The sequence below is a fragment of the Colobus angolensis genome, unplaced genomic scaffold (assembly GCF_000951035.1).
Source record: "Colobus angolensis palliatus isolate OR3802 unplaced genomic scaffold, Cang.pa_1.0 Scaffold2, whole genome shotgun sequence".
NCBI classification, from domain to species: domain Eukaryota; kingdom Metazoa; phylum Chordata; class Mammalia; order Primates; family Cercopithecidae; genus Colobus; species Colobus angolensis.
This window is the reverse complement of record NW_012115154.1, coordinates 5,986,790-6,014,218: the sequence shown is the minus strand read 5'-3', so window position 1 is coordinate 6,014,218 and position 27,429 is coordinate 5,986,790. Positions and strand designations below refer to the sequence as shown.

General features: G+C 43.7%; 1 protein-coding gene across 1 annotated transcript in view; it reads left to right on the top strand.

Annotated features, from left to right (window-relative positions):
- CREB3L2 (cAMP responsive element binding protein 3-like 2) overlaps window positions 1-27,429 on the top strand; it is a 134,514-nt gene that overhangs the window by 59,871 nt on the left and 47,214 nt on the right. The window contains exons 2-5 of the mRNA XM_011941554.1: window positions 16,212-16,428; window positions 16,683-16,743; window positions 25,872-26,024; window positions 26,278-26,338. Coding sequence (XP_011796944.1) covers window positions 16,212-16,428; window positions 16,683-16,743; window positions 25,872-26,024; window positions 26,278-26,338 — 492 coding nt within the window. The remainder of the gene's footprint in view (window positions 1-16,211; window positions 16,429-16,682; window positions 16,744-25,871; window positions 26,025-26,277; window positions 26,339-27,429) is intronic.

Sequence of the window (27,429 nt, the reverse complement as noted above, 5' to 3'; positions counted from 1 at the left end):
GGAAGCAGAAGCTACCTACATCATAGATGGTCTCAGAATACCAGAACTGCAGGGGGCCTGGGAGACCGCCTGGTCCCACCTCTTATTTTATTTCCTAAGAAATAAGAGACCCAGAGGGGTTCAGTGACTTGTCCGAGGTCACAGAACCAAGTAGTGACAGAGCTAGGTCTAAAACCCAAGCGTTTTGATTCCAAACAAGGCATTCTTTCTGTTGTGCCAGCAACTACCCCTTTGACTTCTTACTTCTTAATGAAGCTGTGCTGACTTTCTAGAATATCTCCCCACTGCCCCCCACCCTGAGGCATTGCATCATTATTACATTCAAACCTTGTGTACTTTCTGATACCATTGGCTTTATGGGCAACAGAAAATAATCTTTTGTGACTAGAAGGCAAGTGTGTCCTATTCGTGATCCAATAAGCAGCTATCCACCATTGTTCAGTCATGAAAAAATATTCAGAAGCATTGCTCTACCTCATCTTTTGGGAGAAAAATACTCAAACTGTTTGGGAATAACTTTTAACATATGGTGGTTGCATGTGTTTTCCAGCAGGACTGCAGACTATCTCTATTTGCTTGTTCTCATAATAACCTGCTGAGATCACTAGATTCTATTTATGGTCTTTCTTAGAAAGAGAAAAACCTCGTGGTTTTTTTTTTTTTCCCCCCTTCTTAGAAATTCTTCAACTCTACCCAGTTGAAGAATTGAAGCTCCATTGTTTTCAATAAAGAACCTGAAGTTAAGGTACACTAACCCACTACCACTACCCCAAAGAAGCAGAGTTTGATGTTTCCCTATTCATTGAGAATGGTTCCTTTCTATTCCACAAGGTATGACAGGACTGTGGCTCAGTGACGGGGGAGATCCGCCTGAGGGCAGAAGGATTTAGAGGGACACTTTTAGGAGAACCCGGACCCCATTTCAGAGAAAGATTTGAGAACCTGAAAATATTCGTCTGATTTTCAGCAGTGCCACCAAAGCAGGAATTTGATAGTGCAGTTCAGCTTTAAACAGTTCCTTCATAAAAGTTTGAATGAGAGGTTTGCCTAAAAATTATAATTGCTGGTTAAGATGAAAGGGCACTAAAGAAGCATATGGATGTGAGCACAGTGTGGCTGGTGATCTGTGGAGAAATTGCAGGGAATGAGAGAGATGCTTTGAGACTGGAGATACAGGCCTAGTTTTCAAAAAAGGGGAAAGGAAGATCGATCAGTTATGAATTGATGAACTGAAAATGAGCCCCCTGGTAAGCAAATGGGCAAACTAGAATCTACTGAGTTCACTAAAGAAAAATGATGTTTATGACCCTCATCATTTTTTATGGTGTTAATAGACTGATAAGTCAGAGAAATGCTTAAGAATTTTGTTCCGGTTTTAGCGAGGCATGTAATACAAACAACAACAAAACAGCTAACATTTATTAAGCTCTTATGCGAAAGTAACTCTTCTAAATGAATGGAGAAACATCAGACTCTGCGTCTTTGGGATAGTGGTTTAGTGTACCTTAACGTCAGGTTCTTCATTTCAAATAATGGAGCTTTCCTTTCTGATCTGTCTTGTTTCTAGAAATGTGATTGGAATGAATAACCTGGCTGGGGCTAGCAATGTGGGATAACAGAGAGCCAGCCGGAGCCCTTTACTTCCCACTGCTCCAAGGTAGTCTGTCCTGAGCAGGCCTTAAAGCTCTTGGATTCTGGCAGCACTTAGAGATAGAAGAGGGTTCATTGCCTCAGCTGGTTGAGGTTCACGAGAGGAAGGAAGATGCAGAAGCAGACAGCCAGTGGCTGCTGCGCTCCCAATAACTGCTGTTGCTAACTGGCTGGCCACGATGGAGATAAGAAATAACTCTGTGGATGTCTCGGAAGTGACTTTCGTGTTCATAGCCTGCACATGGTTTTCTTGGCCAGTTTTCACTTACCATAATACAAGCACCATCTTGTATCTGGATTAGACTTGTATCGATGAATTCATTTTTATCTTCACTACAGTTTTGGAAGGCAGATTGGATTTCTCATTTTCTAGTGGTGTAGAGAGCGTGAGTGATTTGACCCAAGGTTCCTGCTAGGATCTACAGAGTTGGTGCAGACTATATGCCTTCTGTCTCATGAGTCCAGTGCATAACACAAGGGCTCCAAAGGCTAAGATCCCCTGGTAGATTTCAACACGTGTCATTCCAGAGAGGTGGGGCATACGTGTGAGGTCTCACAGAACAGGAGCCAAAGTGGCTGGGAGCCAGAACCTTCCTGGTCTCCCATTTGCTGACCTGCGGGATTCCCTTAGCTCTTATCTTGGGGTAGAGGGGTACGTCCTGGCAGAGTCATGCCTGAGAATTTAAGCAACACAAATAGTACTTTGTACCTCTCAGGCACTTTCCCTTTACCCCAGTGTGGTCCTCTAGGGATGAGATTATCGCAGTAATGCTTGTGACATATTTGGCTCATAAATAAAGCATAGGTTTCTAGGAAGTATGCATACCGTTCGTTTTTTCCCACAAACTTCATTGCCCCGTTAGTGCTTCATACCTGATGTTTTTGGCATTGGATCTTGACTTGGAGTTGAAACTGTTCCATTGCAACATGCATGTTCTGTTCAGAGAATTCGGTGGGGGCTGTCTGTGGAAGCCTTTTCAGTCCCCCATTTGGGGATCTTTATGTCTGGTCACTGTTTCTCTTGTTAGAGAGTCTGTAGTGTAGATTTCAATTCTCAACTCTTTGATTTCATGTGCCATTTTGGACCTCAGTTTTCTCAAATTAGAGTGACCAGGTGATATCCAGTGTTTTCTCAACCTTCATAAGTCTGTGATTTGGAGCCTGCTGTAAACTAAAGTTTTTCTGGAATGAATGGCAAAGTACCAGATTGTATTATTTTAGGGTAGGACACAAGAGCGTAGGAATAGTAAATACCTTAGCTTGTGCCTTCATTGAAGGATATGAGGGGATGCCCTGGGTGTTCCCTGGTGAGGGAAAGACCGAAATGTTGCAGATGGAAAGTGTATACTGTGGGAGAGGGAATGGGGATGCCTTCTGTTTAAGAGAGTGGAAGATACCAGAGAGGAGAAGCTTATGACTACAGAGAGGGCAACAGACCTCATTAAAACAGTCTGACCAAAAAACCCTCCAAATTTCCTTATATAATGAGCATGTAAAAGGGTTGAAAACTGCAAATTGAAGGGTGAGGGACAGAAGGAGGAATATCAACAAGGAATAGAACACCAATTAGGAAGAGTATCTAGAGAATTTAACTGGGTAGTAAGAAATTTAAGTCTACTTAAACTCTCACTGTGGGGGAATTTGGACATAGATTGAGTTATGTGGGAGGCTCTTAAGTGTGGGAGGGTTAAAAGCAAATATTTTTTGGCCTTGGCATGTGGGACAGACCAGGTGAAAAGCCCTGCTGGGCCTCCAGCACTCCCGTCCAAGAGTGCGGGGTAGAGTCTAGACTCGGGGATAGAAGTGGGGAAAAGGGGGAGGGAAGAATTGGTGGTCCTGATGGCAGCTGCTCTCAGCATCCCCGTCTCCGTGGCTTCCCCACCACAGATGATGAGAACAGAATCACAGGTTCTGTACTGCCTCAGCCTTGAACAGTTGGCTTGATCACAGCTTTGATGGTCTTTCACTTGTTGGTGAGATTCAGCTGTCTGTTGTGGCAGAAGGAAGGGGCAAGAGAACTCAGGGATGGTTTGAGTTTCTTGAAGCAAATCAGAGGACTTCTCCACCTGATACGGGTATTTCTGGAACAGCTCTGCCTGCTCTAAAAGGATCCTGAGGGTTTCCTCCATTAACATGAGGAGATTGCCCTTTTCTCAGGCCCAAGTTACAATTTAAAAAGCATTTTGGGGGAACAATTAGAAATCTGAGCTCCGAGTTCTCTATGTTAGTGATTGGGAGACAGCAGGGACTATGCTGAACGTGCCTGGGAAGGGGAGAGCAAAAAGGAGTCCTGCCCTACTCCAGGCTGCCCCACTGTCTCCACCCTTGGGATAATTCTCCATCTTGTGAGGATCACATACAGTCACAGTGTGCAAGTGTTTTGTTGTATGTAAATACTATGCATTGAACATGGAAGGTGCCATTATTATTATATTTCCTTCGCATTATTTTTATTCCTGTTGGTACTTGTTGGATACTCTTGGGCCTTGGAAGGACAGGTCCTACTAGGCTAGAGGCTAGTTTGGGTTCAGAAAGAATGAAGAAGTGCATTTTGGGGGTATTTGGAGCTGTATGTGTAAATAAGCCAAGAAGGAGGCAGATTGAATTTTTGTGTGCTAGCTAATTCTGAATCTTGCAGCTCTCCTTGGTTATCAGGAGCCACCTATAGGATATTTCTGCCTTCATCTCATTAACTGATTTATTTGTATTGTAGGCAGATGCTCTTAAAATGAAACAGTGGATTGTTTTTTCCATATCAAATTCTAGTAACTGCTATAGGCCATTCAGGATTGGCATGCATTTGGGAAAGTGGGTCATTACTTGTTTTAATGATGAACAACTATGTAGTTTAAAAGGAATTAGTATGGTGCATGACCCTTGAAGCAAATATCATATGTAAAAATTCATTTTTACATAATATATACATCAGGAATGAGTTTTTTTTTTTTTGAGACGGAATCTTGCTCTGTCGCCCAGGCTGGAGTGCAGTGGCGCAATCTCGGCTCACTGCAAGCTCTGCCTCCCGGGTTTACGCCATTCTCCTGCCTCAGCCTCCCGAGTAGCTGGGACTACAGGCGCCCGCCATCTCGCCCGGCTAGTTTTTTGTATTTTTTTAGTAGAGACGGGGTTTCACCGTGTAGGCCAGGATGGTCTCGATCTCCTGACCTCGTGATCCGCCCATCTCGGCCTCCCAAAGTGCTGGGATTACAGGCTTGAGCCACCGCACCCAGCCAGGAATGAGTTTTAAAAAATAAACCATTTCTGGCCGGGTGCGGCGGCTTATGCCTGTAATCCCAGCACTTTGGGAGGCCAAGGCAGGCGGATCACAAGGTCAGGAGTTCGAGACCAGCCTGACCAACGTGGCGAAACCCTGTCTCTACTAAAAATACCAAAATTAGCTGGGTGTGATGGTGCACTCCTGTAATCCCAGCTGCTCAGAAGGCTGAGGCAAGATAATCGCTTGAACCCGGGAGGCGGAGGTTGCAGCAAGCCGAGATCACGCCGCTGCATCCCTTGCCTAGGCAACAGAGTGATCCTCTGTCCCCAAAAAAACAAACTCCCATTTCTGAGAGCAGTTTGAGGTTCAGAGCAAAATCGAGCAGAAGGTACAAAGATTTCCCATATGCCCTCTGCCCCACACATTCATAGCCTGCCCATTGTCAGCATCTACCATCATATTGGTAGACATGATGGTAGATACATTGACCATTGACACATTGTTATTATTCAAAGTCCATAGTTCACATTAGGGTTCACTCTCATGTACATTCTGTAGATTTGGACAAACGTATAAAAACGTGTCTCCACCATTATAGTGTCCGTGTCAGAGTTTCACTGCCCTAAAAATCATCTGTGGTCCACTTATTTATTCCTTCTTCTCCCAGGATGACTCCTTTTACAAAATACCGAATATACCCTACCAATGGTGTATCAATATACACTACCAATGGATTTATAATAGGTTTCCTTTAAATATCATCTCTTAATGCCTTTATTGCTTAATCTGTTTCACATACTCCATTTATTCATCTGGATACTACCAAGCAAGGCGTTTATTTATTTATTTACTTATTGTAATAAGGCACTTTAAATTTAACACAGCTTTTGTTACTGCTAGTGAAATTTCAGTAAAGGAAGTATCACTTCAGAACAAAACAACCCTCCCTAAAATAACTCCTGCCACAAACCTCCAAACCTCTGGTGTAATAGAGTTCCAAACTCAGCCCCCATTTTTTAAAATTTAAAGAAATAATATAATATGCCTACATTTTTGTACTAGAAAAGAATTGGGTATCCTTGAAATTTTACTGCTATGGGGTTTGATTTGTAAGCCATTTTTTTTCTTGGGACTTTGACAAGGTCACCTTTTTACTCCTGGTTGGCATCTGGCCCTTTTCTGTGTGTTGTGTGCAGGGTACTTGTGTGAGAGCCACTCAGGTCTATGGTGCACTGGTTTTGAAGGCAGTTCCCTTCTCTCCCTGCAAGGGGAGGAGGGAGGGTGGCCTAGGGGATGCCAGGAGCCCCGGGCAGCTCCTCCCTGCCTGAGCAATACAGTCAAACTGTGTTTTGCTGCAAGGGGGCCTTGGTTTCTAATGTGAATTTGAGGTGTGTCCTCTGAATCATTTGTGGAGAGGGTCAGCTTGCTCCCGCCACACGCCACACTCACTACTTCTATGGCTCCAGTCTTTGGGAGGCATTCTGTGCTCTAGGCAAGGCTTCTAGCCACGATTTTTAAGTACAAAGCCTCTACTGCCTGCCTGAGAACTGTCTTTTCAGCCAGAGACTGGCTACAAAACATCCCTGTTTCCCAGGGGGCAGGGCTGGGAATTGCATGCTTGGGGAGCTCAGATGGAGCCCAGGCAGGCCTTGGGCCTCTTGCTGCCAGCCCAGCTTCTGCTTTCTGAATCCTATTACCTGCCGTGCCTACCTGCTTCACTGCCCCTGGGCAGGTGTTACAGGGGCAAATCTAAACAAACCCGTGAGGCAGAAAGAGGGTGTTCTCCGTCCTCCTTTTCCCAAGTTGAAAAACCTTTGTAGCTCCATTTTATGTTGCCTGCAACATTTTAGAAAATAATAGGGTAGTAGAGCTGAATAGGTTGTTAGCAATGACCTATAAATATCCCTCTGTTATTACTGCTTTCGCTGCTGGCAGGGTTTAACCCGGGATCCATGGAATCCCCCTGCTGTCTGCAGACAGACTTCAGGGGCGGGTCAACCTCCTGAAATGCTGGGCTGTGTTTGTGTGTATGTGAGTGTGAGCATTTCTCAGGCAGGACTGTCATTAGATTCACAAAAGGAGCATTAGATTCTCAGGCAGGAGCATTCATTAGATTCCCAAAAGGGTCCAAGAATTTTAAAAAAGGTGAGAAAAGGTGACAAACTACTGATCAGGTTTAAAACCCCAGTACACATACACTCACTCACACACACACACACACACACACACACACACACACAGGTTTACAGATAAGGAAACTGAATCTAGAAGAGGCAGAGTGACCACCAGGGAAGTGCAAGGCTGGGACTAGAACTCCTGTCCCTAACTGGTCCGGTGCAGCGCTCTTCTGTTAGCCTGTGCACAAAAGAGGCCTGTTGGGCTGACTATGGGATGGCAAAACTGCTTTAGAACACACTCTACAAGTTCTCTGGATGATGGGGCACAGGACATACATTCTGGATAACTCACTTTGCAGCTTGGGACAATTCTGTCTTTATAAGACTGACCTTTATTCCTCTTTCTGCCCATACTCCCACTGTATTTGTTGAGTGGGTGAACCTCAGTGGAGAGTGCTGTACAGAAGACAGGTTGGTAGCTTTATGTAGCTAGTTATTTGAACTAAAAAATCATGAATCCTTCCTTTTCCTCCCACCTTGTTCCCCTTTCCTCACCCTCGTGACCTCAGATCTTAGGGCGGTTGTTAGCAGCAGGAGGTGACCCAGATCATAAACCACTCCATCCTTGCAAGCTACTTTGGCAGTTCATTAGTGACCTGAAAACTCAAAGCGTAAATGCTTCAGAGCCAAGGTAATTTTTTATAAAATAAGTAATTATTGTAAGGGTAAAAATTTCTCCTAATTTATCTGATTTTCAAATTTGGATATACATTTTAAATGTTTGAAGGCACTTACTTATAACTGTTGGGAGATCTAGCCCTAATTTGGATTTATCTTCTATTGTGTTAAGATGTTATAGAATGGGCCGGGCACAGTGGCTCAAGCCTGTAATCCCAGCACTTTGGGAGGCCGAGACGGGCGGATCACGAGGTCAGGAGATCGAGACCATCCTGGCTAACATGGTGAAACCCCGTCTCTACTAAAAAAATACAAAAAACTAGCCGGGCGAGGTGGCGGGCGCCTGTAGTCCCAGCTACTTGGGAGGCTGAGGCAGGAGAATGGCGTAAACCCAGGAGGCAGAGCTTGCAGTGAGCTGAGATCCGGCCACTGCACTCCAGCCTGGGCGACAGAGCGAGACTCCGTCTCAAAAAAAAAAAAAAAAAAAAGATGTTATAGAATGATAGTAGATCCAGATGAGATAGTTGTTGAATGCAGCAGCTATCTACGATCTATGATCTCTGATCTGGGCTAGGTCCAGAGAGAGGAGTGGGTAAACGGTTTATATCTGGGCCATAGAGTTTGGAAGGCCTACTGATAAGATATTTAAGTAACCTGGCAATGAAAGGAACATCAAAGAAAAGGAGCAAATGTGTCAAATTAATAGATACTTAAAGGGTTTTACTTGTTTAGCGAAATGAAAGATCAATTCAAGGTGTATCTGTCTAGGGATGACTTTCTAAAAGAAGTACATTTGTTCTGTCTTAGGTAGTTTACTGATTGGTAAAGATGAAAATGAAAGCATATTCTAGGAAGAACAATGCGAAAAGCCGGTGTACAGGTAGAAAATGCCAACATTTTATTGTTTTAATTATGCTAGTTTTTTAAAGGAGCTTTTCTAAAGATTGCTATGTAGTGGAGTGTTAGGTGTATTACATGCATTATTCAGTTTAATTCTCATGACACAAGGCCGGAACTATTGTCAACTTCACTTTACCAGGATTATTGTTAACTTCATAAACCAAGGTTTGGAGTATGGAAATATCTTGCTCAGGCTTGCACAGCCAGGATTCAAATTCAGGGCTGACTGACTCCAAAGCTATATTGCCACAATGCCGTACACTGACCATTAGGAATGGAATGAAACTGTTGTGTTTATAAGAATAAAGGGAGACAAAACTTTATGGGATAGTTGGAGGATGTTTAATGCAGAATCTTTAGATAATGGGGAGATAAAACCTGACACAAATGGGGCAGATAAAACTTAACACAATTTTTAAGGGAAGTTGCCATGTGTATTCTCTGAACTGGGTGAAGAACATTTATGTTGTGAGGCAGGGGTTCGATCCTTTTAGGAGATTTCTTCCAACTCTGAGATTCTGTGATGTTGCCTGAACCCTTTGGCAGAAACATGCATTAAGTCCGAATAACTATCTTCATCCTTATTGCTGATGTATCACAGCAAGTGATACCAGGAGCTTGTCCTAACAAACTCTTGGCATGTTTCTACAGGTTTAGTGCAGGAGACTGTGTGTTCATAGTGGATGACCGTCTGTGAGCCTATCTTTATCTAGCTTTAGAGGCTGATGCAAATGAGGCAGCATGCTGTAGTAGAAAGTGCCTGGGATTTGGAACTGGCTGAACATGGGATGGAATGTCAGTTTCACCTTTAATCAGCTGTGCATCTCAGGGCAAAATAGCTAAGTATCCTGAGCCCCAGTTTTCTCATCTGTAAATGGGGACATGTTTACCTTATATTAGGAAAACACCCAGCTCATTTTCTGAAAATCTAATATGTCAAGTACTTAGTCCATCAGACAAGTCTAGCACCTAATCCTGTCAACATCATCATCCATGATCAACACCATCATGGTTTTATACTTGTTACAACCTCTCCATACAGTTGGATTGTGAGGCTCAAATACTTCTTTCCTAGGAGAAACAAGGAGAAAATTCAGTGAATTTGAAATAAGAGTACCCTAGTTCAAGGTCTCTCAGTAGGGGACAGAGATCTTGGACAATGGACTAAAAGCCAATTTACAGGATTGTCATGAGTATTGAGTGAGGAAAAGGCTATGAAATTACTTTGTAAACCCATAAAGTTTGATTCAAATATTAGACAGAATGGTAAAATGTTATTATGCCATTGCCTTTTGAAGGAATTAAACTAAAATCCCATAACCCTTGGGTTCACATGAGTAGTACTGTGCTAAAGCGTTTGCAGGATCCAGAAAGTCTTCCTCTTTGAGACTCACTTTGCTCCTTTCTCTGGTTTTTGGCCTTCAGGACCATAAGGCCCCTCTCCAACTGGCTGGCATTAAAGATGGGCCCACTCTGGCCCGATCCTGGCACCAGCAATGGGATGTTGACCTGTCTGTTGAGTCTTGGAGCCCACCACTGCCAAGGAGACCCAGCTGGAGCTAATTTGCTGGGCTGAGTCATAGCATGTGGTTGGAACCAGTTTCTTTTCCATCACAAGGATCTCCCTGAGCCTACTGAGAGCTCACCACTTTGCTAAATTCCTGGGTGTGGGTGGGTGTTTAGGCACCGTTAGGCTTCTGAGGAGGATCCTTTTCCAGAGGGGAGGTTATAGGTTATAATACACTTGATAACAACTGTGAACGCTTCAAAACTGTCTATCATTAGGGCTAAATGGTTTGTAATATGAGAATTACTGCATAATCCAAAGTAGGGGGAGTTCAGGGAAAGTTAGCGGAGTTAGAGAACATTTATTATTGGTTATCCAGGGGATGTTCATGAAAACATTCATTAGTGCTGCTCAGAAGAAAGAAAACAGAGTGTCAGCAGAGCGGGCCAACCTGGGCAACTTCCATGGGAAAGCCTGGCCAATCAAAGAGAGCCTTGCCTCGGGATAGAATGGGTTTCCGGAGCTTTAGTGGCCAGCACAGCAGATCGGGACTTGACCTTGTAGTTCAGAGAACAAAACTGTAGCTTGGAAATACAGGGACTGTGGGTTTACCTCTTGCATTTCCATGTTGCATTCAGTTATTTATTTCTCTTTTTGTTAACTTAGTTTTGTCTTGAAAGGATCTCTGTCAAACAGTTGCAGAATAGTCACCATCAGGCAACCAGGAAATTTGTCCTTGGGGAGCTACTTAGGCAATCAGATGCTGACTTAGATTGTTGTATAATCAGGAAGTCTGGTTCTAATCTTAGCCTTGCCACTGCTCTGCGCCTTGCTGCCCAGAGTGTGGTCTGTGGAGTCACAGCTTTACCTGGGAGCTGATTAAAAATGCAGAATCTCAGGCCTGCTTAGACCTGTGAATCAGAAGCGATGGCTTAGGAGCCCCAGGTAATTTATCTGCACATAAAACTTTGAGCACTGACCTAAGTGGTAAACTCTGGTAGGGCATTTTCTAGTTTCTTATTTATTATTGTGTATCCCCAGTGTCTGTCTGAAGTTTAACACACAGTAGCTGCAAAATCCTTGAATCTTCCTCTTACCTTGGGCATATTTGAACTTCTAGAATCTTTGTAAGCTTCTAGGGACTTAACTGTAAAGTGGCGTAGGGAGAGTGGAAATGGAGCCAGTGATTGAGAAACTGAGGTGAGCATAGAAGGACTGGTGTTGTGAGTTTTTTTGTTGTTGTTGTTATTTTTTGTAGAGATGGGGTCTTGCCATGTTGTCCAGGCTGACCTTGAACTCCTAGGCTCAAGCCATTTGCCTACCTCTACCTCCCAAAGTGTGGGAATTACAGGCATAAGCCACCGCACCTGGCCTAGGTGGTAGTTTTAATATAGATGTTTTTAACCTACTAAGTCAAAGTCTATGAGGGTGGATCATCAAATTTGTATGTTTTTATTTATTTATGCCTTTAAATCACATTCTGAAAGCAAAACTTTTGTGTTTTTAGGAGTTCCTTCCATGTTAAGGAATATTTTTTACAATATTACATATAGTAAAGAAAATGTAAGAGTTCCTCAAGGGGAAATGGATAAATACAATGGAATAGAATTCAGATGTTTAAATCAATGAAATAGGGCTACATGTATAGACATGAATAAATCTAAAAAATTTTTTTTGATAAAAGAAAATTGCAGAGGATATATGAGATATGGTACCATTTACTTAATGTTTTAAAGAAGCCTATGTGTAACGGATACATGCATATGTAGTAAAAGGATAAAGACCTGGATGGGAAAGGTAAACACTAAGTCTGGCTAATGGTTAACTTTGAGACGGATGAAGGGAATGGATGGGAGCTTTAATAGTCCTTCATGTTTTATTTTTTGAGAAAAAGAAAAAGCAAAAAAAGAAAGATTACAGCAGCAAACATGTAAAAATGAGATTTTTAAATTTTGTATTTAAATTTTTTAAAATTGTATTTATTTATTTTTAAGACAGAGTCTCACTCTGTTACCCAGGCTGGAGTGCAGTGGTGTGATCTCGGCTCACTGCAACCTCTGCCTTCTAGGTTCAAGTGATTCTCCTGCCTCAGCCTCCTGAGTAGCTCGGACTATAGGTGTGCACCACCAGCTAATTTTTGTATTTTTAGTAGAGATGGAGTTTCACCATGTTGGCCAGGCCAGCCTCGAACTCCTGACCTCAAGTGATCTGCCTTCCTTGGCCTCCCAAAGTGCTGGGATTACAGGCAGGAGCCACCAAGCAAGCCTGGCCAAGTTTTTTTTTTTTTTTTTTTTGAGACGGAGTCTTGCTCTGTCACCCAGGCTGGAGTGCAGTGGTGTGATCTTGGCTCACTACAAGCTCCGCCTCCTGGGTTCATGCCATTCTCCTGCCTCGGCCTCCTGAGTATCTGGGACTACAGGCACCTGCCACCAGGCGGCAGTATTTATTTGTATAAATAAATTTATTTGTATAAAAAAATACAAATAATTTTTTGTATTTTTAGCAGAGATGGGGTTTCACCATGTTAGCCAGGGTGGTCTCAATCTCCTGACCTCGCAATCCGCCCATCTTGGCCTCCCAATGTGCTGGGATTACAGGCGTGAGCCACCATGCCTGGCCTTTACTTTAAAGACAGGTTCTCACTCCATTGCCTGGGCTGGAGTGCAGTGGTACAATCATGGTTCAATACAGTCTTGACCTACTGGTCTCAAGGAATCTTCCTGCCTCACCCTCTGGAGTAGCTAGGACTACAGGCATGCACCACCATGCCTGGCTAATTTTTGTATTTTTTTTATAGAGACTGTGTCTCATTATCTTGCCCAGGCTGGTTTCGAATTCCTGGGCTCAAGTGATCCTTTTGCCTCAGCCTCCCAAAGTACCGAGATTATGAGCATGAGCCACCTCACCCAGCCCAGTTTTTTGTTGTTGTTGTTGTTTTTTTTAAAGGAATGACTACATAATTGTTCATGATATGTATAATCTTTCTGAATGCTTAAAATATTTCATTATGAAATGACTAACCCAAATTTCCCTGGTAATTGTGATGCAGGCAGTTGGCATATGGCCTCAAATACTCCTAAGGACCTTCCAGTTTGAAATGTATTTGTACTCAGAGAACTCTCTCCCTGATCCTCTCTCTTGTTCTCATAGACAATCATGACTATTAGGACATACCCAAGTCCTGTAACTTCCCTGCATTCTGTCCTGATGAAATGCCATGTCCCGTGTTTGTGATGTAAGTGAATTTCACTGTTCTGACTCTTTAGGGACCTAGCCTGCAGGGGCCTTCTCTCTGCTGTTCACTTTGCTTCTTTATTTTTTTATTTTTACTTTTTTTGAGACTGAGTCTCGCTCTGTCGCCCAGGCTGGAGTGCAGTGGCGCGATCTCAGCTCACTGCAAGCTCCGCCTCCCGGGTTCTCACCATTCTCCTGCCTCAGCCTCCCGAGTAGCTAGGACTACAGGCGTCCGCCACCACGCCTGGCTAGTTTTTTGTATTTTTAGTAGAGATGGGGTTTCACCGTGTTGGCCAAGATGGTCTCGATCTCCTGACCTTGTGATCTACCCACCTTGGCCTCCCAAAGTGCTGGGATTACAGGCATGAGCCACTGCGCCAGGCCCACTTTGCTTCTTTATTAAAGGAAGCATCCTGTTCTACAACTACCCTGATCTTAGAGCTCCAGCTCTAGGGACATCTCCCACCTTCCCTTCTGGTGTTCATTTTCATAACGCCTTCATTGACACTTCAGTTTGGTGGTGGGACTTAGGTGTCCGTGTGAATCCCAAGAATTGTATTGCCTACCCCAAGCCTCATTATTTGCAATCATTCTCTTATTGCTGTATCTGCTTTCTTAACTTCCTTTCTATACCAGAAGTGTCTCTAAAGTTTAATCAGTAAGGATGACATCCATTGGTCTATGATTCACAGAATGTTTTTTTTTTTGAGACGGAGTCTTGCTCTGTCGCCCAGGCTGGAGTGCAGTGGCCGGATCTCAGCTCACTGCAAGCTCCGTCTCCCGGGTTCACGCCATTCTCCTGCCTCAGCCTCCCGAGTAGCTGGGACTACAGGCGCCCGCCATCTCGCCCGGCTAGTTTTTTTTTTGTATTTTAGTAGAGATGGGGTTTCACCATGTTAGCCAGGATGGTCTTGATCTCCTGACCTCGTGATCCGCCCGTCTTGGCCTCCCAAAGTGCTGGGATTACAGGCTTGAGCCACCGCGCCCGGCTCAGAGAATGTTAAGAAGGCAGAAAAATATCTCTAGTAGCTGGGGCCAAAGTGGGCTTTAAAATTTCATTTTATTGGCTGGGCACGGTGGCTCACGCCTGTAATCCCAGCACTTTGGGAGGTCAAGACGGGCGGATCATGAGGTCAGGAGATTGAGACCATCCTGGCTAACATGGTGAAACCCTGTCTCTACTAAAAATACAAACAAAATTAGCCGGGCATAGTGGCGGGTGCCTGTAGTCCCAGCTACTCGGGAGGCTGAGGCAAGAGAATGGCGTGAACCCAGGAGGCAGAACTTGCAGTGAGCCGAGATTGCGCCACTGCACTTCAGCCTAGGTGACAGAGCGAGACTCTGTCTCAAAAAAAAGTTTTTTAAATTAATTAATTAATTTATTTATTTAGAGACAGAGCCTCGCATTGTTGCCTGGGCTGGAGTGCAGTGGCTCAATCTCAGCTCACTGTAAGCACTGCAAGCTCCGCCTCCCGGGTTCAAGCGATTCTCCTGCCTCAGCCTCCCTAGTAGCTGGGATTACAGGCACCTGCCACCATGCCCAGCTATTTCTTTTTTTGTATATTTAGTAGAGACAGGGTTTCACTATGTTGGCCACGCTGGACTCAAACTCCTGACCTTGTGATCTGCCCACCTTGGCCTCCCAAAGTGCTGGGATTACAGGCATGAGCCACCACACCTGGCCCTATTTTATATTGTTATTATTATTTCTAATATAGTCAATAGCAGTGATTCTAAACCAGGGGTGACTTTTTCACCTACAGACATTTGGGCAGTGTCTGGAAATATTTTTGATTTCACAACTGGGGGAGTGCTACTGGCATCTAGTGGGTGGAGACTGAGAATGCTACTAAATATCCTGCAGTGCACAAAACAATGCCCACCCCTGCCCTTCACAACGAATAATCCAGTCTAAAATGTTATTAGTGCCAAGGTTGAGAAACCCTGCTCAGAAGATCCTCATACCATGAGTATAGACCCATCAAGGAGGGAGAGTGGACGGGGCTGCAGCTCCTTTGTGGGACAGTGTCACAACGGATATGGGAATCCCAGGGAATTTATATGGGCTAGTTCTATATTATGTCCAAAGCGTGATGGGGACTGGAAAGTTCATGGTATTAGAGATGAAGGATGGGAGGATATTAAGGAAAAACCAGAGAGGAACAAAGTCCAGGCCATGGGGAGACTAGAAAGAAGCCACCTCTAATATTTTTGGGCATGGCACCTTAGTGTAAACTGCACCTTCCTGCTATAGAAATAGAGGATCGCTTATTTAAACATATTAATATTATTAGTGCAAAATGTGGTAGGTCATGACAGCAAGGACCCCCAGTGGATCATGCCCCCCGCACTGTCCACACTCATCTGCGTTGTGACTCTGCCATTCCTCTCATCAAGCAGTGGAGTCTGTTTTCCCGCCCCATGGGCGTGAGCTGGCCTTGTCCCTTGCCTTGACCAAAAGCATGTGGAAGGTGTAATGGTACGTGATGTCTGGGGCCACTCAGCTTTGGTTTTTCTCCCTCATGGAAGATTTCTGCCATCATGGGAGGAAGTCCAGCCTGATCTTCCCTTTTGAGAAAGAGGCCCAGGTGTCCAGAGGTCCCAGCCCAGCGCATTCACAGCCAGCCCTCCCACTAATGTGCTGTGTCAGGGAACCCAGATGAAATCAGCTCACCCATCCAGCCCAACCCACTGAGGAGTGAGAAGTAATATATTAATATTATGGTTACCTTCAGCCAGTAAACATTGGGGTGGTTTGCTACACAGCATGCGCTAACTGGACATTGTGTATGTAGAAGGGACTTCATATCGAGCAGTGGACGAGGTATTTGTCTTAGAATATGTGTGTAGGGTAACTATCACATCATGATTAAGAGAAACTGAGTTCTTCCTCCTTTGTTTCTTGTAGCACTTCTCAGAACTTCTGGATGAGTTTTCCCAGAACGTCTTGGGTCAGCTCCTGAATGACCCTTTCCTCTCAGAGAAGAGTGTGTCAATGGAGGTGGAACCTTCCCCGACGTCCCCGGCGCCTCTCATCCAGGCTGAGCACAGCTACTCCCTGTGCGAGGAGCCTCGGGCCCAGTCGCCCTTCACCCACGTTACCACCAGTGACAGCTTCAATGACGGTAAACTCAGAGGAGGAGGAAGACCTGGACCTTAGCGCCTTTGGTTCTGAGCTCTTGAGGGTGCTGAGTGTGTATTACATTAAAGAGGGTGTCAGCACCCTTGTTAGTGAGATACCTACAGTGTGTAAGGCCTTGTGCTTGGGCTGTGGGGAAAAGCAAAGAGGCACAGGACCCATTTCTCTACCCTGCCCAGGTTCCCTGGGGACTTGCCGTAACTGAAGGATAGTCATTACTCTCTTGCCCTGTGGCTTCAGCAGCAGAGCAGCCTTTTGCAAATCAGGCCGGCCTGTCTGGCTGGTCATTCCTGCCAGTACAGTAAGTCCATTGTTTCAAGGGGTCATGCCTTTTTTTTTTTTTTTTTTCTGAGAAAGAACCATTCCTCTATAGAAGCTTCTTAGGCATCCTCCTAACCTACTTCCATCATGTTCTGTTGACCCCATGTCCCTCACCGCAGATCTTAGTGGACATTCCTAGACTTTCTTGTTGGTTACCCTTTCATGCCCATCATCAATGCCATGAGTGTGGTATTTGTTGAAGGTCTAGTTTTTCTGACCTTAGAGATATTAAGATGTTTTCACCATTACTCTACAGCCCATAATTGGTAAAAACTGTATCTTGTTCCAAACTCTCCAAGGCATATATATCTTTTAAGTGTAATTTTCTTCTTTTTTTCTTTCTTCTTTTTCTCTGACCCTTCCTCCTTCCCTCCCTCTTCCTCCCTCCCTGCTTCCCTTCCCTTCCCTTCCTCCCTTCCTTCTTTTCTTTTCTTTCTTCTTTTTCTCTCTCCATTCCTCCTTCCCTCCCTCTCGCTTCCTCCCTGTCTCCCTTCCCCTCCCACCTTTCCTTCCTTCTTCCTCTCCTCTCCTCTCCCTCCCTTCTTTCTTTCTTTATTTTCTCTCCTTCCTCACTTTCCTTCCTTCCTCTCTTCCTTCTTTCCTTCTTTCTTTTTTACACAGGATCTTGCTCTGTCATCCAGGCTAGAGTGCAGTGATATGATCTCAGTTCACTGTAGCCTTGACCTCCCGGGCTCTCATGTAGTCATTCAGCCTCAGCCTCCCAAGTAGCTGGGGCTACAGGCATTTGCCACCACACATGGCTAATTTTTTTTTTTTTTTTTTGTAGAAATGGGAGTCTCACTATGTTGCCCAGGCTGGTTTCAAACTCCTGGGCTGAAGTGATCTTTCCTCTACTGCCTCCCCAAGTACTGGGATTACAGGCATGAGCCACCATGCCCAGCTTTAAATTTAATTTTCTATGTTTTGTTTTCCTAGAGGGATAGCCAGCTATTTTAGTACTGTAAATTTTTAAAACTACATTTCCTATTGCCAGTCCAGCATATGCCTTCTTCTTTACAGGAGGATGACATGGTGAGGAATACTCACTAACTTGACCTTCTTGATGTTAGTGTTGACCTCTTGTTCTTATAGCACTGTACATATGGCAGCATCTTTTGAAGATGGCTACACCTGTCAACCCATCCTCTAGGGATTTGTGCTAATGCTGTCCCTCCCCTTGTCCCCCACCCCCGGACAGGCCCTGGTGTGTGATGTTCCCCTCCCTGTGTCCATGTGTTCTCATTGTTCAGCTCCCACTTATGAGTGAGAACATGTGGTTCCTGTTCTGTTCCTGTGTTAGTTTGCTGAGGATGATGGTTTTCAGCATCATCCATGTCCCTGCAAAGGACATGAACTCATTCTTTTTTATGACTGTGTAGTATTCTGTGGTGTATATGTGTTACATTTTCTTTATCCAGTCTAGCATTGATGGGCATTTGGGTTGGTTCCAAGTCTTTGCTATTGTAAATGGTGCTGCAATAAACATACATGTGCATATGTCTTTATAGTAGAATGATTTATAATCCTTTGGGTATATACGCAGTAATGGGATTGCAGGTCAAATGGTATTTCTGGTTTTAGATCCTTAAGGAATCGCCACATTATATTCCACAATGGTTGAACTAATTTACACTCCCACCAACAGTGTAAAAGTGTTCCTGTTTCTCCGCATCCTCTCCAGCATCTGTTGTTTCCTGACTTTTTAATGATCGCCATTTCTAAATGGCATGAGATGCCCGTTTATTGTGAGGCCAAAGCACTCACCATTCAGTTCCCCCAGCTGGGGCTTTGTTTTCTTTATGGCCCTTAGGCTGTGACAGGCCATGCTGGTAATTTGCTGAGAACAGGTACGGTGGGTCAGATATATTTTACAAAGGGTTTCTGATCCACAGCTCATCTTTTTTGAAGTACCAATGTCTTCTCTGAGTAAAAGTCACTTTCCTAGGCCAGCAAAAGCACTTTTCTGAGACAGCAAACACGGGATACACTTTGGGGGCCAAGACGGGCGGATCATGAGGTCAGGAGATTGAGACCATCCTGGCTAACATGGTGAAACCCTGTCTTTACTAAAAATACGAAAGAAATTAGCTGGGCGAGGTGGCGGGTGCCTGTAGTCCTAGCTACTTGGGAGGCTTTTTTTGGTCACCAACTCTTTTGTGAGGATACTAGTTTTTTGAGGACACTAGTCATTTAAGATGTGTGAAATCAGAGTGAAGCAGTGTGGATGAGTGGATGGGGAACTTGCCCAGAAAAGCTTTGTCTGGATCTATTTTTCTGAGTTGTGTGGATGGGCAGATGTTTGGGAACAGAATTATCTTACTCATGTGAACCCCAGTTTGCATCCCCATTAAGGTGGCAATCCGTGGGGTGGGGAAATCAATCCACGAGTGTTTCTCCCAAATCCAAGTGCTCTGTTAGAGCAGATAACACCCTGATGGAGAAGGATGGTTATTTTTAGGCAATACATAAATATGTAGCATGTATAGACAGCTGTATACCTTAAATTTAATATTCTTTATCTGCTGTATGGTGATAATAGCTTAAGCAAAACTAGGAGTCCTTGTGTTCAGTGATGGATGGGGAATTAATATTTCATTATACCTGAGAAAACCAATGATTCAGCTCTCCCTGTCCAGTTGTACTTAGATTAAGTACAGTTCTTCTGCAATTGCTTCTAAGCCTGGAAAAAGAGTGATAACACACAGTTAAGTGGAAACTCCGTCCTAATTTATTAGAGTTTTTCTCCTTTTTTCTCCCTCTGCCTCCTGCTTCCCCTCTCTCCTTCTCCTTCCCACTAGAACTCTTCTCTTTCCCTCTTCCTCCTTTGCCCTTTTTCTCCTAACCTTCCCTTCCTCCCTCCATCCTCCACCTGAACCCCAGGGCGACTAAAAAGGGCATGCGCAGATGTTCTTATCCTATCATTCTATCACGGACTTCAGATGGACTGTGGACCCCTAAAACTGTATATAAAAATTTGGGCTATCTATATTTGTTAATTTTTTGAGAGTTATTGCATCTTTTCTTAGATTCTCAAAAGAGTTTGTGACCAAAAAAGTTAAAAATAACTGTTCCAGGATTCCACAGGAGTCATCTATCTCAGGGGGACTTTGAATGTGGACTTCTGAAACTCTAGAGCTAAGGAACTTCACGTGGCCCAGCAACCACAGGAGCCAACCCTAGAAATGTAGGTGCAGGCTTCAAAACCACCGGAAAGACATCCCACATCCAACTCAGCCATTTCTCCCTGTGATTAAGGCTGTGAACCAGACACTAAGCAGGGTTTTCTGTTCTACAAAAAAGGCAACAACAACAACGAAACACCAAAAAAAAAAAAAAAGGAAGAAAGAAAAAGAAAAAAACATGCAACGAGGTTAAGGGAAAAAAGCAGAAGCATCCAAGCAAAATATTTGTGATACTTTTATGCTTTGAGAAACAAAAGCTTATATTTGAATGACCAAGTCTTGTACCTCACCACATGGAGGTTGTCTTTATGAGTTACTGTATTTCAGTCAAGTTCCTTTGTGTAATTCAATTGGGATGCTAGGTATGCATTTGCATTGTCCTTTAATTTTGGTGTTCTTCCTAAAGAAGAAACTCTGTAGTGCTGGATGAGGGCTGTTCAGAGAGAACCAGACATGGCCCCTATCCTCTAAGATGATACAAGAACAGAGCTAAAGATTATGTAGACTATCAACAGACCTTAGCATAAAATATGCTAATACAGAAGTGGTCTAATACTACCTTTGCATCACAAATGTAGTTAAGGGTGGAACAAAGGATCGTAACTATGGCTGTCCCAGGTCTACAGGGACATGGATAAGAATCATCTTCCTCCTGATGAATTTGGTAGGGCTCTCAGTGGCAAGGGATGGCTGGATAGGCTGGTTCACTATGGATACCTTAAATTTATGGAGCTGTGTTCTCAGGTGGGAATGAACACAGTAGTCTGTGAGGTAAGGGTGAGCAGATATTGCTGGGGCAAAGTCACAGCAGATATTGCTGGGGTAAGTGAGACAGCCTGGAGGAGGGCAAGCACTAGGGTTTGATCTCTGCCTGATGGGAAGCAGGGACTGAGAAATATAGGATGACGTTTTCTGGAGCTTAGAAGAAACACAAAAGATCTCATGGCTGCCATGTGAGAACAAGGAAGGTGTGCACAGATATAGTTATCCAGGGAGAAGAGAAAAGGTATAAAACATGATGGCAAAGAAAAAATGGGTTTTGAAATGATTTGATGAAACCTGCAGCAGGAAAAGCACAGGATCGAATATGCTGAGGAAGGGGCAGAGGTGAGTCAGAGATGACTTAGGTTTTTGCTTTGCAGTGTTGAAGAGATCTTGGTGTTGACATGGTCCATGGAAGCGAGACTTGAAAATCACAGAAATGAGGTGCATAGCAGTGTCTTCGTCACATGTAGTGTGAGCTGATGACAAGAACATCAGTCTGAATCATCGTAGAGTAGCCAGACTCGGGTAGAAGAGGAAGGTGTGTGTATCTACCAAGAGAGTCACTGGGTCCTCTGTCCTACACGGCCAAAGAGAGAACCTGACAGTTATTGGGGAGGACAGGCAGAGGAACAGTTGACCTCTTCCATCTGAAGCTTGGTTTTGTAATACACGCTATTTTGCTATTCCTCCCCTTTTTTGGTGTTACCTTTTACTTTTTTCCAAACAGATAAAAACAATAATGATGTTTCCCCTTTTTATTTTTTGAAAAAAAGTAAAATAATGACTTCTCTGCCTAGCCATTGCAATGCTAGATTAGTATAAGAAAGCAACGTTCACATTAATCTAGCGATTACAGTTACTATGGATATTCATGAATGAGAGTCATAACTTCTTCAATGAAGAAGAAAGGATGTAGTAAATATTTTCTATTTTTACTATTATCACCACCTCTTCATGCCATTCAATAGTGAAAATTATTTCAGGTTTAAGATACTCAGGAGCGGGGCCAGGGGAAGATAGGCCTCTAACTTCCATTGGAGCATGTAGTGGGCTGTAGTTTAATATGATTCTGACACATTTAACTGAATTCTTGCCCCTTTCCCCAGCTTCCAGAGCCCAACCATTATATTTTTCCTTTAAGAGAATTTTACATAAAAAATTGGTCAAGATGTGCCAACTCCTTTGAAAATTTTCAAAGGGCAAACAAATGAAATGCTAAAGGATTTAGATAAGGCATATTTATTTAATTTAAACAATTTTCTTTTCACTTTGGATATGTTACATAAATAGTAAATGGATGTACAGTCAGCCCTCACTGTTCTTGGGTTTTGCATCCTATGAATACTGTATTTTCAATCAATGTTTGTTTAAAAAAAATCTGCTTGTGAGTGGAGCCACACGGTTCAAACCTGTGTTGTTCAAGGACCAGCTGCGTATATGTTTTTCCCATGTAAGTGGTAGTACGTCATCTGATTTCTCTTTTTAAGAATAAATGCCCAGGCTGGGCGCGGTGGCTCAAGCCTGTAATCCCAGCACTTTGGGAGTCCGAGACGGGTGGATCACGAGGTCAGGAGATCGAGACCATCCTGGCTAACACGGTGAAACCCCGTCTCGACTAAAAAAAATACAAAAAATCAGCCGGGTGAGGTGGCGGGTGCCTGTAGTCCCAGCAACTCGGGAGGCTGAGGCAGGAGAATGGCGTAAACCTGGGAGGCGGAGCTTGCAGTGAGCTGAGATCCGGCCACAGCACTCCAGCCTGGGCGGCAGAGCGAGACTCCGTCTCAAAAAAAAAAAAAAAAAAAAATCCTCTCTATGTTCACATGTATGTAAGTGTGTGTGTGTGTGTGTGTGTATTGTAAACCAAAAAGTATCTGATACAGGTCTCAATCAATTTAGGAGTTTCCTTTGCCAAGGTTAAAGACATACCCAGAACAAATAAACACAGAATCACAGAAATAATCTGTGGTCTGTGCCTTTCTGCAAAGATGACTTTAATATTTAAAGGATGACTTTAGTATTTAAAGGAAAAGTGGCTGAACAGGAAAGAGGGAGAGTGTGGTAATCCACGTGTTGCAAGAGAGAAAAAGAGCAGGTGGGGAATAGTCTATTACGCATTCATCTCGTGCTCAGTAAATCAACACTTTTCGTTAAGATAAGATGAATGTTAAGCTGGGTGCTCATGACTGTGATCCCAGCACTTTGGGTGATCGAAGCAGGAGGATTACTGGAGCCCAGGAGTTTGAGACCAGCCTGCGCAACAACACAGTGAGACCTCTTCTCTACAAAAAATAAATTAAAAAAAAATTAGCTGGGCGTGGTGACATATGTCTGTAGTCCCAGCTACTTGGGATGCTGAGGCGACAGAATCCTTTGGGCCTGGGAGGTCAAGGCTGCAGTGACAGAGCAAGACTGTCTAAAAAAAAGAAAAAAAAAGGTCAACATGGAGTGTCTACTTGTGGAGACCTTTAACCTTTTATCTATAATTGTGCTTAGGAACAAAAGGAAAGGTAGTTTCTTGCATGGCTCAGCTTTCAGCTTGATTTTTCGCTTTGGCATAGTGGATTGGGGTCCTGAGTTTTTATTTTCCTTTCATTATATATCAAGATAATGCCAACTCCCAATTTAGGGTTTTTTGTTTGTTTGTTTGTTTTTTCCTTTCTTTCCTAGGAACCTGTATCCGTTCGTGCTTATCTGTGTGGCACATATGGAAAGGATGGAAAATCTGCATTTTGGTGTTGCTGTTACCTTGGCTTTGAGTTCATGTCTTTTTCAGTCTCTTTGTCCATCTCGATGATTTGATAACTTGGCATCTAGCCCCATTGATTATGGCTGCTCCATTTTGTCTTTGGATGTACAGGACTTGCTTCTCACCACGATCAGCGGCTTGTTTTTATTTTCTTGGCGACAGCTAAGTGGTGAAGCTGAGGAAATATGCCAGTCGAGTTTGACCTTTGACAGGAAGCTGTTTGAATCAGCTGATATGGGGGGGGCGGGGGTTGTTCTTACTCTTCACACTGGTAAACTGGTGGACTGCTAAACTTTACCAGGGATGTTTTTCGTCTGAAATGACACTTAAAAGACATATACACACAATGCAGAAAGAGCATTTTTATTTTTTCCACTCGGTATCTCAGTTTCTAGTTTTAGAAATTAGAGGGTGTAGAGTGTCTACTGACTCTTATGTTTGTAGTTTAGCCAATAACTAAGACATCCAAGGATAATTCCAGTTCTAAGCCAGGGTGGCCCTACTGCTCTTTTTGCCAATAAAATAAAACTACAAAAATCAGGTCATGGAGAAACATTGTGATACATGTTCTGCTCCTTCTCCTAGACTCTGTCCTTCCTTAACCCTCACTTCGTAGATTACATTTGTCATTTTGTTTTCTATGATTTGGTATTTATTTCCATTGAGTAAGAAAGTACAAGCCAACCTCCAGTAGTTCAGAATAAAAGCTCTTTTCTTTCATTTCAGCTACCACTGGAATGCTGTTCTCACCAAACTACTTACTCACTGACTTTCTTCATATGAAGTCATTTCATATTTTATGATGTAACTAGTAGGTCCGATCAGCCAGTCTACAAATATTTATTGATATGATCCATAGTTGATGGTTTAGAGGAATTATTTTGGAAATGAATGTAGTAATTTCATTGTAATAGATTCTAATGTAATGGGTTTCATTTATTTGTCATACATTCGGCTATATTGTATGGGCTAGCTCTGTTGCGGCATAACAAACCACCCCCAAACGCAGTCTCTCAGTCATTTATGATGGTAATCCACGTGTCTGTTTCTGTGTGGGGGTCAGCAGAGTGGTTCTGCGAGTTTCAGCTAGATTCACTGGCATCTCTGAGGTCAGCTGACAGTTGGCTGGTCTTGGCTCAGCTCCTCTGGGGGTGACTGTTCTGTGTGGCTGTCATCCTTCTTCTGAGATAACTAGATTATCCCAGCTCATTCTTCTCATGCTGATGTCAAAACTGCAGCAACCTTAGTTCCATCCTGCAAGCACATTCCAAAACTCTATTGTATTAAAAAGCTCATGTACTATTGGTACATCAAGCCACAGAACCAAGCTGTAGGTGGGGATCAGCCCCCTCCCCCCCCCCCCCGTAGGAGGGCACTGCGAAATTCTAAGACAAAAGACCTGGAAGGAGGGAGGAGGAAGACCTGGAGCCAGGAATGCATTTACGTAATAAGGGACTCATTGACTCTTACTGAGTCAAGGGCTTCTAAATGGCCCCTTGGGCAATTGGAGCCTCTGTCCAATAATTACCATCCTAAGCCATGAAGTGGAGCAGGCCATGTCCCTGTGTGTTCATCCAAAGACAATAGTGTCCCAAAATTGGAAATCCAGAAGTACTGTAAAATGTAAAGAAAAAGTCATGCATGTTCTGAACGATTTTCCAGAGATGCTTACTATTTGGCATATTTCTTTTCATTCTTCTCTATCACTTTCTTCTTTAGTAGTATATAAATTTATGTAGAGAGTTTTTGTCTTAACATTTTATTATAAATCTTTCCTTTGTAATTAAAAAGGCTGTATACATGTAATATTAATGTCTGCATAAATATTCCATTGTATGGATGCACCATAATTGACTTAACCTTTCTCTTGCTTTTTAATGTTTTGGTTATTTTCAGTGTTTTGTCATTATACACAATGCCATAGTGAGCATTATTTATGCATAATCTTTATCCACATAGAAAGTTTTCTGGTTAATGGGAAGATTACCGGCCAGAGTGCAGAGATCTGGGTTCTGCCACTAATTTGCCATGTGACCTAGGCCCAGGTGTCATTTTCCTCATCTAGAAATGATAGGCTGGACGCGGTGGTTCATACCTGTAATCCCAGCGCTTTGGGAGGCTGAGGCGGGGGGTCACCTGAGGTCAGGAGTTCGAGACCAGCCTAGCCAACATGGTGAAACCCCATCTCTACTAAAAAATACAAAAATTAGCCAGGTGTGGTGGCACACACCTGTAATCTCAGCTACTCGGGAGGCTGAGGCAGGAGAATCGCTTGAACCCAGGAGGCAGAGATTGCAGTGAGCTGAGATTGCGCCACTGCACTGCAGCCTGCGTGACACAGCAAGACTCTGTCTTAAAAAAAAAAAAAAAAAGGTATATTTGAGCTTGATGGCCTTAAATCTCTTTATAACTCAGGATCAAGGACTATTATGTATTGGAGTGGAAGCACGAAAGCAACACCAGTTGTTCGTCCTCAAATAAGCTCATGGGAGGAGAGGCCACTTCATTGGGCTTCTCTCTTGGAAATGTAGTTGTCCTTGAGAGAGAAGGTTTTCTTTTACAGTTCAGGTACCATCGCTTGCCCTGCTGAGGCAGCACTGATGATATTTGCATATTTGTAAAGAAAGCTATAGGACACTGGGCATTAAGAATATAAATGGTCTTGACTTGTTTTACGAATGTGCATGCTTTGAGAATGGCTTCGCTAGATTGGAAGAACTGATTCTATCACCCATCTTCATTTTGTCTTATAATTTTTTGTATTCCCTTTTTTTTTTTTTTTTAACTTTTGCCTCTTCTTTTGTTTGCCTTGTGAATTAAGTTTCATCACAGTCGCCTTCACCGCACAGTCAAGGGACCTGGGCTTATCTCACAATTTCCTGGTAATTGTGTGCGACCTTTTTCTCAGGGTTGCTTCCTTACCATCCATTTCAGCCTGTACTGAGACTATATTTCATCTTACTGTCTTTCTTCCACCCTCTGCCAGGGATAAATATTGCTCAGTGTGGGCAGGCTTTAAGTGTTGACTTCAAAAAGCAAAAGCATGGCTGTGCGGGGTGGCTCACACCTGTAATCCCAGCACTTTGGGAGTCCGATCACCTGAGGTCAGGAGTTCAAGACCAGCCTAACCAACATGGCAAAACCCCGTCTCTACTAAAAGTAAAAAAATTGGCTGCGCATCGTGGTGCACACCTGTAATTCCAGCTACTCAGGAGGCTGAGGCAGGAGAATCTCCTGAATCCGGGAGGCCGAGTTTGCAGCGAGCCAAGATGGTGCCACTGCACTCCAGCCTGGGTGACAGAGCAAGAATGTCTCAAAACAAAACAAAAAAAGCAAAAGCATCACCATGTCTTTGCTGAATGGAAAAGATGAAATCTGTGATGTCTCTGTCTCCCCAACCCTTCCCTGACTGTCATAAGTGGGTGTTCTTTGCAGCAGACAGTGTCTTCTAGCTCCTAAACTCCTTTGGGGAGAGTCAACAGAATCTTTTGGCTCGTGGTCCAGTTGCTTCTTCTTTGGGATGAACTGGGGCATGGTCTGAGTCCGGTACAGAGTGGTCTCCCTCCTCTGGCCGCCATTTGTTCCCCCGCCCTCCCCTTCCACCAGGATGTGGCCCACACCCTAGGAAGGATGGAAATCCCCGTCACACCATAGCACTCAGCAGCGCCACTCTAAAAGCAAAACATCTTCCTCCACCAGAAGGCCTGCCCATCCCGTCTTTATTTCATCTCGGGAAATAAATTGTGGCTAGGATAATTCATCAATTATAGACTGGATTTAGGGGAGAAATCATTTTCCTCAAATATGAATCTGTTTTTGTGCTTGAAGGAAGTTGCTTATGAAATACAATTTTTTTTTGAGACCGAGTCTCGCTCTGTCGGGCTGGAGTGCAGTGGCCGGATCTCAGCTCACTGCAAGCTCCGCCTCCCGGGTTTACGCCATTCTCCTGCCTCAGCCTCCCGAGTAGCTGGGA